This window comes from Mustela nivalis (assembly GCF_964662115.1).
Source record: "Mustela nivalis genome assembly, chromosome: 10".
Taxonomy (NCBI): domain Eukaryota; kingdom Metazoa; phylum Chordata; class Mammalia; order Carnivora; family Mustelidae; genus Mustela; species Mustela nivalis.
Window position 1 is genome coordinate 15813991 of NC_139029.1, and position 14952 is coordinate 15828942.

At 53.4% G+C, this 14952-nt stretch overlaps 3 protein-coding genes across 5 annotated transcripts in view; 1 reads left to right on the top strand and 2 right to left on the bottom strand.

Moving 5' to 3' along the window:
* The window catches only part of KDM1A (lysine demethylase 1A), a 58947-nt gene extending 54238 nt beyond the window's left edge, over positions 1-4709 (top strand). For both annotated transcript variants that reach the window (XM_082684599.1, XM_082684600.1), the window contains 5 exons: positions 470-657; positions 1075-1189; positions 2487-2614; positions 3242-3388; positions 4241-4709. In XM_082684599.1, the coding sequence (XP_082540725.1) occupies positions 470-657; positions 1075-1189; positions 2487-2614; positions 3242-3388; positions 4241-4426 (764 nt within the window). In that variant the 3' untranslated portion in view covers positions 4427-4709. The remainder of the gene's footprint in view (positions 1-469; positions 658-1074; positions 1190-2486; positions 2615-3241; positions 3389-4240) is intronic.
* HTR1D (5-hydroxytryptamine receptor 1D) overlaps positions 1-14952 on the bottom strand; it is a 181662-nt gene that overhangs the window by 36912 nt on the left and 129798 nt on the right. The window lies entirely within an intron of this gene.
* The window catches only part of LUZP1 (leucine zipper protein 1), a 96977-nt gene continuing 88037 nt past the window's right edge, over positions 6013-14952 (bottom strand). For both annotated transcript variants that reach the window (XM_082684576.1, XM_082684577.1), the window contains 2 exons: positions 11362-14540; positions 6013-9906 (listed from right to left, as the gene is read on the bottom strand). In XM_082684576.1, coding sequence (XP_082540702.1) covers positions 9751-9906; positions 11362-14421 — 3216 coding nt within the window. In that variant the 5' untranslated portion in view covers positions 14422-14540 and the 3' untranslated portion in view covers positions 6013-9750. The remainder of the gene's footprint in view (positions 9907-11361; positions 14541-14952) is intronic.

Genomic DNA, 14952 nt, shown 5'->3' on the forward strand with positions numbered 1-14952 from the left:
GGCCTCCTGGTGCCATCTCTGGTAGGGCACGCCCTGCGCGCCAGTGGCGTCCGTCGGTCTGCACCACGCTCTTCTGGGGTCATCCCTCTCGGTCCTTAGCAAGCACCTAACCACCGTGGGGCGGCACTGCTTCTACTGTTATAGACCTGTATTCTTCACTTTGGTTGCAATTTACTTAACCCTTGGTAACTAATAAGGCTGTTAGCCTGGAAGATGACCAGTGTATGGGGAAGGGCAGACAAGTGCGGTGGTGGGGAGCCGGGACTCCGGAGCTGACTGTTAGCGCTTGAGTCCTGGCGGTTCGTACCTGCAGGGGCCCGTCTAGTCACTTCGCCGCCACCTTGGTTTTTTTGTATTAAAAAGTGAAGAGAACAGGATATTCATGGGATCATATGTTGATGCTCCCACGCATAGAATGTTCTGTACCATCCTTATCGCCAGTAAAGTCTTTTCCCTCCACCATCTCTAGGGTGTGAAGTGATAGCTGTGAACACCCGCTCCACGAGCCAGACGTTCATCTACAAGTGTGACGCCGTTCTGTGCACGCTGCCCCTGGGGGTGCTGAAGCAGCAGCCCCCCGCCGTCCAGTTTGTGCCGCCCCTTCCCGAGTGGAAGACGTCCGCCGTCCAGAGGATGGGATTCGGCAACCTGAACAAGGTACTGGCCCTGGGCATCTCTCCACGTGCCCGTGGTGTGGTCGGCGAGGATCATCGGGGTTTGCGTTTCTGCACATTGTGCTGTGCTCTCGGCTCTGAGAGGTGAGGGGGAGAGGCCTGTCCGTTCGCTCATTTCTGTTCATTTCGGTGCCTGATTTTTTCTTTTAATAAATACACACACACACAGATGAGGACTGACTCTTCTGGGATCATTTTACAGACCTCAGCCCACAAAAACAGCTCTAAATGTTGTCTTCAATAATACATTCGTGACAGGGATTTCTGGGCTTATGCAGAGAGTAGATGAGAGGAAACTTTGGTAAGGCCTGAGAAGCAGTAGTTCCTGTCGAGGCACAGCTCTGCTTCAAGCCCTGCTCTCTGAGCCCTGTCATCAGCTCACGGGCTCCTCTTACAACAGGTGGTGCTGTGTTTTGACCGTGTGTTCTGGGACCCAAGCGTCAATTTGTTCGGGCACGTTGGCAGCACGACGGCCAGCAGGGGTGAGCTCTTCCTCTTCTGGAACCTCTATAAAGGTAACTGCTTCCTGGTTTTAATGTTTTTCATATTCTTATAGGAATAGAGAATTAGAAATATTCTGGGTTTTCTCAAATACATATTGTATTGCTTTTTTTCACTGATTAAACCAGCAATCCCAGAAATTCCTGCTAGGTGCTGGGGATATGGAAGAAAAAAAAAGTACCCCTCATCAAAGAGCTCACATCCTAGTGGGAAGTACACTAAGAAGGTGAGCCTTCTCGGAATGGGGCTGTTAGTAGAGGACCAGAGTGAAAGCCCAGGGCACTGCATAAGGAATGTAAAAAGAAGAATCAACCCAGCCAGGAGGCGCAGAACCAGGGAAGCTTCCATAGGGGAAACTTTTTATTCCTAATTCTCAGACTTTTGTATCTGACTGGCCCCTGAATCTTTGGACTACTTCCTTTAGAACCTATGTATCAAACCCCTGCCTATTTTAATTTCTTCTACAACTGGATTGCTCTTCTCTGTGGGTGCTTAAAACGTTTGTGTGTGTGTATACAAGTGGATCTCCTGTCTTCTACCTCAGGGCGTCTGCATGTTCTGTGTGTTCTGGGCCCACGGAGATTTTTTTCTTCTTCTCTTTCCCCCCAGCGTGGCATACCCTGCCCAGCCTTTCTGGCCTTGACCTGCCGTGCTTTCAGAGAGGCCTTCCAGGACACACATACTTCTGCTGCCTCAAACTAAATTAAGTCCCTGTATTCTTTTCTCTTTTGTTTTTCTTCATTTGCTTTTATCAGTTCATAATTACAGCTATGTGATACATCTCTATTGATCCATGTGGTTGTTCAGTCTAGTTCCTAGCTTTTGTGTCCCAGCATCTCGTACTGTGCCTGTTACACAAGTCTGTTGCCTAAATAGTCTCCGAATGAGTGGGCGAAGGTGGTGATGAGCTTAGAGGGGTTTGGAGTAGTTGAAAGGATGTAGCTCTTGTCATGGAGCAAACTAAGAGTGGTCAGGGCTAAGGACTCTATGCCTAAAATACAGTATTACCTTTTGGGTTTTTTTTTTTTAGCAGGGTCTGAAGTTAGGTCTTCAAGATTTCTGTATCTGCAAAATTATAAGCGGTTCAGTACACGAGTCACACTCTACTGACTAGAGTTTTGCCAGCTGCCTTCTAAGGGATAGATTTTGAGTTGCAATTTCGGAAACCTAACTTGTCTCTTGCAGGAGTGTTGCATGTCTGTCTGTGGGTCCTCCTATTTCCGGGTGCCCAGAATAATGTAGGGCCTGATAAAGAAGTTCTTGAGAAAAGTCTGTAGGAAAACCCTGGAATTGTTCTCTCTGTTTCTCTAGCTCCAATACTACTGGCACTAGTGGCAGGAGAAGCTGCCGGCATCATGGAAAACATAAGCGATGATGTGATTGTCGGCCGGTGCCTGGCCATCCTCAAAGGAATTTTTGGCAGCAGTGCAGTGCCGCAGGTAAGTAAGTGGGAAGGGCCAAGTGGGGATCAAGGTTCACACTGAAGCGGGGTCTGACACAGCACAGTTTCAGCCAGAATTGAGAGGTGTGCTGAGTTTCCAGGAATGCGAGTGTTTGGAGTCTGTGTGTCAATGTGGGATTCAGGAAAGCCCCCCGCCCAGTACCTGGCCTAGGGGGCTGAGAAGGGTTTGCTGCATATCCCTGCCGGCCCCAGCCATCATCCCTGCGTGTGGAGTCCTGCCACTCCTGCCTTTGAGTTGAAAGGGTCAGACTCCCTCATGGAAGAGTAGCTTGGTACTTTGTTCTGTTCTTTAGGCCCACTGAAAGAAGCACTAGATCCTTATGATTCCTTTGAAAGAAGGCACATTAATGCTTTCATTGACCTTATAAAGGTCAAGTCCTGGGTAGATGTATAGATTTCCTAGGCAGGGGAACGTGGATGCTTAGTTGGAAGCCATTTGTGTGTTTGACAGTGGAAGCATCAATTCCTTGGCTAACTCATGTCTCCTGCCTCTTCGCCTTTGCTGCTCTGTTGTATTCCTCCCCACCACAGCTTTCCCACCTTTCAGAGAGGACTGGCTTGTCCTCTGCCCTGGAGTAACTTCTGTTCGTGCTTTTTTCTTCAGCCCAAGGAAACTGTGGTATCTCGCTGGCGTGCTGATCCCTGGGCCCGGGGCTCCTATTCATATGTCGCTGCAGGATCTTCTGGAAATGACTATGACTTAATGGCTCAGCCAATCACTCCTGGCCCCTCAATTCCAGGTGCTCCACAGGTAAGAAACTGGCAAACTACCTGGGCTTATTTGGGAATAAGCCCAAATAAGGATTTCCTTATTTTCTTATGGGGTAGGGTAGGTTCTGGTGTTGGTGGTTAGATTTTAGTTGTTCTCTCCTTGGACCCTTTCAAATAACCAAGAGCAGCATCAAAGGGAGGACCAATATTACTTGTGTCTGATTCCTCACATTCCGGCTCTGTTAAATCTGGGCAGTCCATATTCAGAATGGAAAAATCCATAGGCTAAGCCAATTACTTTTCCCTTATTCAAACTTTTTCCCCTTAAAACAAAACAAAACAAAAAAAACAAACACATTTTTTAGTTGCATCCCGTTCTGTAATGGCTCACAGGATTATTGCAGGGTGTCCAACACTAGGAACGTGTCAGATTCCAGGACATGCCCCTAAGGGGTCCTTGTTTAGTGCCAGACCCAGCTCCAGAGCTCAGGACCCGGTGAGCCCACTCCGGAGCTGAGAAGCAGGGGTGTCCTGAGTTAGACACTGGCTTCAGTGGCAGAGTAATCAGGAACCTCTGTGCCCCAGGAGGTACTGTAGGAGGCAAAGGAAGCTCTAGAACTGGGTGTCCCCCAGCATCCAGTGATAAGAACAGGTCCAGTCCTGCTTTACCCTAGGACTAAGGCTGGCTTGGCTGAGGTTTACTGTTGCATTTCTACTGGTCATTTCTAGAATACTTGCTGATGAGGGAGATCCTTTTTGGTAGAACAATGATCTGTGACTGGCGGGGTAGCCTTCGAAGGCCGATAGGAATCTGGCAGTTAAAACACAACAAAAAGAAAAGTTCCTGTTTGCGACTGGCTGATCCTTTTCTCTATTTGTTTACCTGCAATAGCCGATTCCACGACTGTTCTTCGCTGGAGAGCATACGATCCGGAATTATCCAGCCACCGTCCACGGCGCTCTGCTGAGTGGGCTGCGAGAAGCAGGAAGGATTGCAGACCAGTTCCTGGGGGCCATGTACACTCTGCCTCGCCAGGCCACACCAGGCGTCCCCGCACAGCAGTCCCCAAGCATGTGAGACTGATTGATGGGTTCTGAGGGAAGCAGACACTGTGAGTCTTCTGCCGTGTGAGCAGAGCTCTTGGAGCAATACTGGATCCCACTAAGGAACTCATGATGCCAGGTGGCCAAGGTGGTGGCCTCCTTTGAGTGACTTAGGGCTAGAGGGGCAGTTGTCCGTTAGTGTGGAAGTCGGTGTTCTTCCTCAAGACTGAGGTAAGCAGGCGTTGTGAGAGGATGTCGTAGTCTCTTGGTGTGTGGTGGTTTTTTATATTTTAAAAATAAAACTTCATATAAAATTCTTTCTTATTGTTTCCCCTTTAGATTTATATAACGGGTGCTGTGCCTTTAGAAATGCCAGTTTTCTCCATGTTTAAATAAGGAGGATGTTTATACAAAGGCAACAGATGGTTTGGCCAGGTCTGAAGGTAGGGTTGAGGGGAGCCCCGCAGAAGCAAAGGCTTCATGATCCTTGGAACGAGGGTGTTCCCCATTGGGACTGTGGGGTCACTGCGCCAAGAGCGTGAAGCTATAGGTCAAGCCTAAGAAATCAGAGGAGACTGAATTTTTAAATATTTTAAATTTTTAAATTTAAAATAAAGGCACAGAGTTTGGGTGGATCTCTGAGAGACCATTCTGGCTTTACTCCCCAGGTTCCCTCCATGGGTCTGTGCTAACTTTCCACTCTTGGGTCCAGCACACTGGCATAGAAGTTTGAGGAGGTGTTACGCAAGGAGGTCAAGGGTTTAGGTGACTTAGCTACCACTGTCAGTCTCCTATCGCTGCTGTTAGTGGAGGACCACAGCAGGCGCTGAGGGAAGATTCCAGTTCCTTGCCTTTTTAGCTTCCTTGCGGCCCCTTCCTCGCTCTTCAGAGCACATCACTCCAGTCCCTGCTTCGCTTGTTCTCCAGTCCTGTCTCGTATAAGGATACTTGTGATTTCATTTAAGGCCCACCCAGATCCTCTCCTCATTCAAAATCCTTACTCATGTCTGCGAATTCCCTTTTGCCATACGAGGTAAAAACATTTTTACAGGGGAACAGTAACTGTTCCTTCTCAAGGGCTCTTAACACTTTTACTACAAATACATGCACATTATCTGTTTGCTTTTACTTGTGTTGTCAGTTCTTCCTTATAATTAGCCTAAATGAGGTTTATTCTTAGATTTGAGGGTTGTTACACAGGTGGGCTAACGATAGGATGAAAATGGAGTCTTCAAGTAATAGTGGCGGGCGAATCTGTACACCAGGACCGGGGCGAGTGGTGGAAAGTGTATAGACTTTGACCTACGACCTGTGTTTAAAATAAAACAAGGCACAGCTCTGCCCTCATACTGTTACTGCAGGTGGGTGGTCCAGCATTAGGTGCTTTAAAACATTTGTTATTTGCAGCATTAGGTGCTTTAAAACATTTGTTTTTTAAATAAATGGCATAAGCACCCTGAGACAGAGGACCGTTCCACGTGAGGACAGACAAGCCTAAAATCCCAGCAGCCATTTGCTGGGTGTCAGGCGTGTCCTCTTCCAAGCCCCAGCAGTGCTGATGTCCAGACAACAGCTGTACTCAGGTGACGACAGAAATGGCACCAGGGACTCACACACGAGCACATGGAAACTAGGGAGCTTTATTGTTACATATTGTGCCGCAGAGCCAACAGCAGAGCCAGCAGCCAGCATTCGAGCCCGAGGATACGTGCAGACAGGCAGCTTCCACTATACACATGCACCCAAGGCGCCCCGAGTCCCTGCTCATGGCGTCGCCCTGGTTTCCAGCAACAGGGTCCGGCCTCCTTGGTCCCAGGCTTGGAGCAGGAACGTAGAAGCTGCTGCACCTGGACTCCAAGGGGCAGGGCTGAGGCCAGAGCGCCTGCCGAAACGAGCAGAGGGACTCGTGAACGGAGAGACGGAGCCCCCCAGCAGAGGGGTCTCTGACGCATCGGCAGTTTTGTGAGGGCCACTCTCCCAGCCCTCCCAGTCTTTAAAATACAAAAAAATAGACTTTATTCTCTTAAAAATACATTCCTTTCAGTACATGTTCTGAGCTGTGAAGCAGCAGGAAAATAGGGCCCCTTTCCTATGGTCTTGGCTGTGAAGGCTTCGAGGAGAACCCTGGGCCCCCCCGGGGGTTGTCAAAAGATAATCCCTAAAAGCAGCTCTTCCCAAGCAGTCCTGTCAGAGTAACAACAAATCCCACATCCACAGAGGCTCTGGGTCCCTGTTCCTTACTGGGCGGGGGTAGCGCTGGCCACTGACCCACCACACGTAGAGCACGAAAGCTGCCCCAGGGTCCCAGGTCCTAGACGACAGAGGAGGGGGAGGAGGATTTCTGTGCGGACTCGCCGGTGACCGAGGCCGGAGCGGCGGCCCTGCTGCAGATCCCCGTCCGCCCGCGCTGGCTCACTGTCAGGCTAAAGCAGAAACAGCCACGGCTTCCTCGGGTGGTTTGAGTGCCAGAGTGGTGAGTGCGCGGCCTCTGGCCTTCAGCCACCTCCCATACTTTCTCCAACCGCGCAGCTCTGAGCACAGGCGCCCCGGGAGCCCTCCCGCAGCTAGCGGCCGGCCAGTGAGAGCTGGAGTTAGAGGCACTGAAAGTGGGTCTGTCGGCTGGGACAGCAGGGCTGTTTGGCTGATCGGACAGCTATTTAATTACTAGGTCTCCCCTATTTGGTGAGGTTTCCCCCAGGACCCCTGACCGTGAACTCCAGATGGTCCCACACAGGCTGCTTTTCAGAAAGGGGCCTTCGAACTTTGGAATTTGAGAGCCAGCCTTGCCAGCCACTTGAAACCCAGAGGAACCGAGCCTCCGGCCTTCGTTTGCTATTATACATGGTATCGTCTGCAATGCTGAGGACACTTAAAAATAAAATCTATTTTATAACGGTTCTAGAAAGTATGCAGAGTAAGGAAACACAATATTTATCCTGAAATAATCGTTACAATCAAACCCTATTGCACTCAGATTTTTAAGACAGCAGCCCCCAGCAAGAGGGCACCACAGCTGTCCCCCTTCCACAGAGCATTCTGGGGAGTGGCAGGTGTTGATGCTGCTGCAATGTGGAAAGATCCAGACTTTGGCACCAGGAGCTACAGCACCAGAATCCAGGGCTCCAACGCCCGAAGACGAGAATTATTGGCGACATCCCTGTAGGCATGGCTTGGCACCCTTTTGTTTCCACCAGCAGAGAAGAGCCGCAGAATTCGTTTCCTGTAACCTCAGCGGACCGCCGAGAGGCCCGTTTCCTTCGGACTCTCCAGGTTGCCATCCAGTGAAGAAGAATGGCAGGGAGGCTGCACGTGAGAGGTTGCAGCCTCGGGTAAGCTAGTTTCTAGCCAGTGCTCCGGGGAGCAGCAGCAGGAAGAGGTTCTAGAAAGAGCATCTTGAACTAAGCGTGTGAGGCAGCACAGTGGACGAGAGAGAAGCTACACGGCAATGCCCTTTGACTGGCAACACTCCCAAAAATGGAAGTGGGCGCACAACTTTCCTGCACCCGAAAGGAAGCTAGGTACCTGTGCCCTGCGTCGTCGCCAGGGTCGCCAGGTCTGATGGCAGACGCGGGCGTGAGGAGCGCTGGTTCCCACCGAGTGCAGGCCGGGAAGACACTCGCAAAGCCAGCAACACGAGAGGGCCGATGGGGATCCCGAAAGCCAGGGAGCGCTGTGAGCCGCGTGGGCCCAGAAGCCATCTGATCCAGTCCCTCCTCTCACAGACCAGAAGATTGAGGCCGGCTGAGCTTCGCAGAGTCCATCCGCATGATGTTAGAACGCGGAAAGAACAAGGCCCTCGAAAACGTGGCAGGAGAGAAGACCCCTTCCCTGAACCCATCTGGATGCTACCTTCCAGAAGCAGAGGGAGCCCCCACAGGACAGTGTAAACAGAATAATCTCAGAATGTCACACTTAGGACCCTTAGAGACCATTTCAAAGAATTCATTTTACAGATATGGAAACTGAGGCCCCAAGAGGACAGACAGTGACCTGTCCAAAGTCACACAGCAACACAGTACAAAGCCATGAAGAAAACTCAGCTTTCCTGACTCCTAACTATGCTCTTCCCCTAGGAAGGAACAGTGCGTCATTACAAGCAGCCTTTGGAAAGGGACCCCTTCTTCGAACTGTTACACAAAAAGCCGTGCCAAGAATATATGGTTCTTTGTAACTGTCTCCCCCCCCCACCCCCCGTGAATGGTATAAGAAAACTAATCAATTGTTTATTTGTGTGGCTTCCTGAAAGCTTTGCCGCATTTTGCACTGTACAAACCTGGGGCCCTGGATAGGCATTTAGTATGAGCTGTCCTCCAGTGAAGTCCTAATGACCGTCCGCAGAAGCCAAGGGCCCGCTTCTGTAGGAATGCCGCAGCCTGGTAAAGTGCAACACCTCCTCCCCGGACGCGAAGAGAGGAACGAGTCCATGCCTCTCATGGAAATATTGCTTTGTGGAGTGATGGGAGACGCTTCTCCCTGCCCACTTTCCCCCTTGCTGGGCACTTCTAGAAGGCAGAGTCCGCTGGGTCAGGCCCAGTTTAGTTCCGGAATATTCCAAAGGGTGGAAATGACGGAGTTGGCCTGAAGTCTCCAGCTGAGGGAGAGGGGCGGGCAGTGCCAGCAGCATTATTGGTGCCCAGGAAAGGAGATGCGTGAGGCTTGTGCGCTTCCAGGTGCCTTTGGAAGGTGAGCGGAGAGCCAGGGGAGGGGGCGGGAGGACATCATTCCGATAGGTGGGTACCCGTGTGTTCCGCCCCAGGGGGCCAAGTCCGAGAAGCGGCAGCCTGAAGGTGGCCCCCACAGTCCCTTAGAGGCAGCACAGACCTCCCGCTGTCCAAGTCTGAGGAACGCCAAAGGGGAGAGGAGCGGGTGCCCCCCCCCGCCCTGGTGGAGCCCACGGCTGCTGAGTCTCAGCGGGTACTCGGGCCCCTAGAGCCGACAAGGAGCAAACGGGGTGCGGTGAAGAGACTAAGAAACTAGCCACGCGGAAGGGCTGCCCTCTGCCCCACCGAGGAGCAGAGAAGGGCCTTCGGCTGCGGTTGTGTGGTGAGGGCATGAGGGCTTTCTATAGCTTTCCCCACTGGGGGCCAGCGGGGCCTATGCGACCTGGGGACAGGGACGAGGAGAGAGGACTCATGCATCGGGGAAGGCTGGGCCTGCGTGACTTATGTCCAGCTTGTAGTTTCGGAGCCCCCCTGGCCAGGTGGCAAAACGACCTGAGCCGCAACCTGGTCTGCCGTGGTCTCCCAGCCAAGGCCCGGCGTCCAGCCGGGTAAACGGGCCTTGCATCCTTCGTAGGGCAGGAAGGCAGGAGAGTGGAGAAGCGGGAGCAGAGGAGACAGCAGACCTCACCCAGCCGGCTCAGTTGTCCTCGGCGCAGGGCCGGGCTGGCCGTAACCGCTCCTCGGCCCGGGCGCGCCCCGACTCGGGCGGCCCTGGCTTCGCAGGCAGCTCACACCGCTCCAGGGGGTTGTGCGGTCGCCTGTGGACACCGGGTGAGCAGTCGTCCCCGTCCTCCTGTGCCAAAAAGGACAGAAGTTAGCTGTGGAGGACAGCTAGTGACCAGACCCGCTCATAACCTACCCCGGGGTCCTCTCCAGCCCAGCAGAGTGCAGACAGACCACAGGACGGGCCAATTTAAACATCCCTTGGAAACGAGGAGAGACCACACCCCCAGGCTGCTGGGGCTTGTAGGGTAGGACAGGGCCTGGGATGGGGGCACGGGGCCAGCCCCATAAGCAGGGGCCCGGCACTCCTTGCGTTCCGCATGGGCAGGCTGCGTGCTTCTGGGGTGAGCCATTTCCCTCCTTGGGGAGCAAGAAAGTACCCTGAAAAGGAGGCCAGGTCAGGCTCCTCCTACTTCCCACCTATAAACTACCAAAAAGCCAGGGCCCTTCCCTTTCAGGTCCGTACATATCCCTCATCCTCTCTGATATCCAAAGCTTCGGGGACCTAAACACATACCCCCTTCCCTTCACTCCTCTTGTACCAAAACTCTGCCTTTTCAGTGTTCTCATTGGTCCTTCGAGCAAATGCAGATCGAAGAACTCAAGTATGAGTGAGCAAGTTTCAAGCTGGCAGGGTAGAAAGTGCGTGATTCAGAAACCGGAACCTTCGATTCACATCTCAGCTCTTCCGGTAATTCACTCAGGCGGCCTTAGGTAAGGCACTTTGGGTCTCTGACTCTCCATTTCTAGATCTAAAAAACGGGGCTAACACCTGCCCGCGGGGCTCCTGGAGAGACTGAGACGGTGGGGAGGTGCGCTGTCAGACGCTCAGTGAGGGCTTGCAGGGCATTTCGCGTTAGCGCACCGTCACGTGCCCTCTAAAAAGGAAACAACATCTGCGTCCAAAACGTCCTGCATCCTCGCAGGCTCCGGATCCAGACACTCGCAGAGGCCGCCCCTTCACCTGACGCTCCGACCCTCACATGAGGCGGCGGTTGTGCTTTCTCGCTCCTGGAACGAGCCTACTGTGCCAGCGCTGCCCTCAAGACGGAGGATACGATGACTTAGACGCGTGTCTGGGGCAAAAGAGAGTGACCCGAGGGCACAGGAGTGTCAGCAGGCCCAGGAAAAGCGCTCGTGCTCGTGCCGCGCGTGCCAGCAGCCGGCCGGGCTCCGCTGGGGAGACCCTCTCCTGGCTCTCCTCTCCGGCCGCAGCTTCCTGGGCTTCTAGATGCTGCTCTGTGGGGCTTTAAGGGGAGTTCCTTTGGCTACTCTGGCAAACCCAGGGGAAGGAGGCCAGATCTCTTCCTTTTGTGTGGCCTTGAGTACAGAAGAGACAAACTGGGAAAAGGGTTTGGGAAACTCAAGCTGCTCCCTGCCCAAATACCTTCTGCAACGTACTTCCTCCTTCTCAAGGCCAAACCCCCCGATTCTCAGGAGGCCCCATAATCCTGAGTCACGCTGGCCAGAGAAAAGGAAAGCGCCAGGAGGGGAGGGGGAGGGAAAGTGGGGTGGGGGGGCTCACCGCGCCGGCCGCGTGGTTCCAGGCTGCCCCAGTGGCGGCATCTCCCGCCCGATTCCGACGACTGAGCACCTCGGACACGGTGAGGCTACTCTGGGTCCTTCTGGAGGCGAGCTCGGGGGCGTCCCCGGAATTTCCTGCCCTCTGAGTGCCCTGCTCACAGACGTGCGACCTGGGCTGCCCGAGGTCCGAGCAGTCCGTGGCGGCCCTCTGGGTGTAGGCGTTGGCAGCTTCCGCACTTCTCCCTCCTCGGGCTGGGGGGTCCTCTGAGGAGTTCAAGTCCCGCCTGCTCTTCCAGGCGTTGCGCACCGTGACGTGCCTGGCGTCCGCAGAGCCCGCTTCGGAAGGGGCGCTGTGGTTTTTCCACCGGATTGTCTCCGCTGGCGCTGCGTGGCTGTTTCTCTCCGAGGGATCCGAGGGCTTGATTATAATGCTGCTCCGAGACACCACGGTTTCTGGCCTGTTCTTCGGGGGCCCATCTGCCGTCCTTTCTGCTTCAGCGAACTGCAGGGCGATGTCGTGTTTGTGAATGGAGAGCTCGAAGGGGGAGCTGACGTGGTTGCCGAGCGCCGTGAGCTCTGCCGGCCCCACCTGGATGTTGCTGGTGGACGTGTGCCTCTCCCGGGGGGCCTCGCCCGGGCTGGGTCGCGGGCTGCTGCTGTCAGAGGGGTAAATGGTGATGCTGCTCGTCACCTTGTTGGGGCCTGGTTTCGAGGTGGATTTCTGCTTCTCCGTGGCGGCCTCGGTTCCAGATCCCCCCATAATTTTTTTCACATCCTTATCAATGATGACGGGTTTGATGATGGCTCTGGACCGCAAGGCCTCTCTGGGGCTGAAGGGCCGTTGGCTTTTGACCCCAGCACCGTTGGCATCTGGGAACTCGACGGCATTGGCGGAGGCTCTGACGGGCTTCTCGGATTCATTTTCTGTCCCGACATCTTTATCATTCTCAAACAGGGAGGTTCTAAGTCCTCCTCGCGATTTGGCTTTTTCCCTCGAGCTGGGCTGGTGCCTGGGCTCCGGCTCCGGCGTGATGGTTGTGTTTACCAACTTGGCAGTAACCAGAGAGGCCGCATCCCCGTCGTCATCGGAGTCCGCCTTCTCTCTGCCGCCGGATCGGATGACGCGGCACCTCAGGGCCTCGTGCTGACTGCTGTCTTCCATCACAACGGCTTGATCGATGCCTTCTTTATTTGGGGTTGAGAAGCCCTGAAGGATGTTCTCTTGGCTTCTGGAGCTATAGGGATATTTTGATAAGAGTGGAGGCTTAGAATTTGGGGCACTGCTATCCGCCTCTGGGCCGCTGGCAGCCTTTTTGCCCTTGCAGAGCCCTTCTGAGGAAGATCTCCGAGACGAGGCCAGGGATCCGATCCCCTTCGGGCTGCCGCAGTCCGCAGCCTGATTTAACGGACTTCCGTTGCCGGCTCCCTGCCCCCTCTTGCCAAAGGGGGCCTCCGCGGAGGTGTCAGAAGCCTTGTCACCTCTACCTGGTACGTCACTGGGAACAGCGCCATGGGTGGTATTGTCACTGAACGTTCGTGTTGTCTTCTCCACTTTTCCCTTCAACCCACTCTCCGCTCCTGGCTTGGGAGCGCCCTTCCAAACCTTGCTGTGCTCCTGCGCCGCGGGCGGGTAGCGGCTCAGCACCGACGGCTGCTCCCTGGCCTTCCTGCCTTCGCTCTGAGAAGAGCCCGACGCGTATCGCTCCTCGGTCCTCCTCGTCTCCTGAGCCCCGCTGTCCGCAGCCGCCCCCGCGTTGGAAGCTTTGGCGGCCCTCCTGTTGGCGAAGCTAGGAGAGGAGACCTGCCTGCAGCCCAGAGAACAGTCATTGTTGAGCACAAACTCCCTGTTGCGATGCCTCTCCCGCTTGTGCTGAGGGGACAGTTCCCGGGCCGTGTGCTTGGACACAGGCGCCTCAGTCCCGTGGCCTCTCAACTTCGTCCTCTCGTGCCTGCCTTTGCTGGGCAGGAAAGCCTCCGCCCCTTCCACCTCCCCGTTCTCTAACTCCTTCTGTTTCTTGATCTGTAGCTTTATCTCCTCCAGCTGGCTGGCCAAGAGTTTGTTCTTATTTTGTTCACTTAGGTAATTATCCTGAAGGTCATTATTTTTGGCCCTCATTTTCTTAAGCTCTTCTTCCAAAAATTCAAAATGTTTGATCTGTGTCTTAAGTTTCTCGATCTCTTGGTTAAGGTCTTTCACTTTGTTGTCTTCCTGATTCCGGTTCTTCTCGTTTTCGGATTTGTTTCTGGCTTCGTTCTCGACCTGCTTGAGATAGTCCAGAGCACCCTTCCTCCTGGATTCTTTGCAGGGCGGCGTGGGGCAGACCCCGTCCTCAATCCGCAGGTCGTTCCTTTCCAGAAGATTAGAAGCGTTCCTGGTATAATCTCGGTGCATCTTTTTGTTCTGCTCCAGTTTCTGGGTGAGCTCTCTGATCAGCTTCTCGTTTTCTTTCTCCTTTTCATTCAAGTATTTTCTCTCACTCACAAAGCTCAGAGTCAACGACTTTAGCTTTTCTAACTCGGACACTAAATTCTGCTCCGTTTTATCCAGGCGGTCCTCGGAACATTCCAGTTCTTTCACTTTGATCCTGAGCATTTCCAGCTCGGAGGAGATCTTCTTGGTCAGGTTCCTCTCCTCATTCAGACTCAGACAGAGCTGGGTGCAGTCATTCTTGCTCCTGCCGAAGGCCTCCTCCAGCTTCTCCAGCTCGGCCATTCGCTTCTGAAGCCGCTCGATCTCGGACTTCAGCTCCCGCGTGAGGTTTTCCTCCTCTTCCAGCTTCTCCTTCATCAGCCGACACAGGTCCTCCGCTCTCTTGATTTCCTCATCTTTGCCCTCGATTCTCAGCACTCGCTGGCGCAGCACTTCGATCTCCGCCAGCATGCTGGAGTTGCTGCCTTCCGCCTGAATCACCTTGTCCTGGAGGTCCAGGAGCTCATCCTCTGCTTTCTGGAGGTTTTTCGTGGCTTCCTCCAGCTCATCGAGACGGCGGCTTAGACTCTGTAACTTAAACCGCAGGTGGCGGCTGGAGGCGGTATCCTTGTAGCTTGTAAGTTCAGCCATGCCTGCTGCCAGCTGCTGTGCGCCCCGAGAGGCATCCAGTTCCACTCGCGGGGACGAGAAATGGTTACCTTTCTCTTGGTGTCCACAGCCTTCTTTGGCAGCTGGAGACCATTATCAGTCTACAGAAGGAAAAGCAGAAAGCATGTCAGGCAGCAGATCTAACATCTGTACTTCAGCCCCCCGTTCTTTTAATTCTTGTGCCTAGAACATAGCAGGTGCTCAAGTGTGTTGAATGAATTTTAATAATCCCGCAGGAATGACCAGTACTGAGGTGATTATCTAGTTTAATCCTAATGAAGAATGTTACCCATGGCCACATGGCAAAAATACAGAGGAGAGGGATGCCTTATTTCTCATCTTTACCGTGTGCCACCTACCTAATCCCAGGACTGTCCTTACGTTTCTGCAAATCACTAAGTAAACAGCTTCAGTTTTACTGAGTTGTAAAATGGGTATAATGATCCTTACCATATCTCTCCCCATTACTGTTTGAGATAATGTGTAGAAACCTCTTGGTAACGAAGCAGTAAA